The following is a 914-nucleotide window of genomic DNA, read 5'->3' as shown; positions in this document are numbered from 1 at the left end:
GAACACCAATTCTTTTTCGTCGTGATTAGTGTAAGACTGAGTGTGTTCAAATTTTATCCAAATACTCGGAGATTGACGCTGGCTAAAAGCCCAATGAGATATGGGCCTCCAGTGGGCTGCCGTAGCCAAAGTGCAATACTGTCACCCATGTTAGTTATATATATATATATATATATATATATATATGCCTCCATCTCCCGAAGCATCTCTCTTTCTCAGGCGGCTGCTGTGCACATTCGTGAGACATGCCAAAGTTACAAAGATACCGAGGAGTAAGGCAAAGGCACTGGGGCTCATGGGTCTCCGAGATCCGCCATCCTACTCTGTAATGTCTCTCAGTACCTTCGCTTAACCTTAGCTCAGAGAGAGAGAGAGAGAGAGAGAGGGGGGCTAAGGTATATGTCGCTTGACCAGATTGCTTCGATTTCAGGAAGACAAGGATATGGCTGGGCACGTTTGAAACGGCGGAGGACGCAGCTAGGGCCTACGACGAGGCGGCGCGGCTCATGTGCGGACCGACAGCCCGGACCAACTTCCCCTTCGACCCCAACTTCTCGTCCGTCTTATCGCCGAACCTCATGGCGAAGCTGGAGCGGTGCTGTTCCGCATCCGGGGACGAGAGCAGGAGAGCCAAGGCGACGCCGATCGGAAGCCAAGAAGACGTCGCCCAGTGTCCGGATGAGGAGTACATCGAAGAGATGATCCAGGAGCTGACTTACAGTGGCTCTCTAGAGATATCTACCTCTTCTTCGTCTTCATCTTCCTCTTCCTGTTATGTGAAATCTTGTGGGTATTAGTGCAAATCAACACACTCTTCAATCATATATGTATAGTGTGCCATGCTCCTCATCGAGTAGTCTACTGTATTCTTCTCACTGATACTTGGTGTTGTGCATTCTGGTTTGCAGCAGCAA

The 914-nt window shown here is 49.6% G+C and overlaps 1 protein-coding gene across 1 annotated transcript; it reads left to right on the top strand.

The window, feature by feature from the left end:
• Positions 1-203: 203 nt before the first annotated feature.
• Positions 204-914, top strand: LOC103980275 (ethylene-responsive transcription factor ERF003-like). Its single transcript, XM_009396611.3, has 2 exons — positions 204-325; positions 431-914. Exons 1-2 carry the CDS (start codon positions 246-248, stop codon positions 795-797), a joined length of 447 nt encoding a protein of 148 aa, XP_009394886.2. The 5' UTR covers positions 204-245; the 3' UTR covers positions 798-914.

This window comes from Musa acuminata, chromosome BXJ3-4 (genome assembly GCF_036884655.1).
Source record: "Musa acuminata AAA Group cultivar baxijiao chromosome BXJ3-4, Cavendish_Baxijiao_AAA, whole genome shotgun sequence".
Lineage (NCBI taxonomy): Eukaryota > Viridiplantae > Streptophyta > Magnoliopsida > Zingiberales > Musaceae > Musa > Musa acuminata.
The sequence above is the reverse complement of the archived record's forward strand: the minus strand, read 5'-3'. Positions and strand labels throughout refer to the sequence as shown.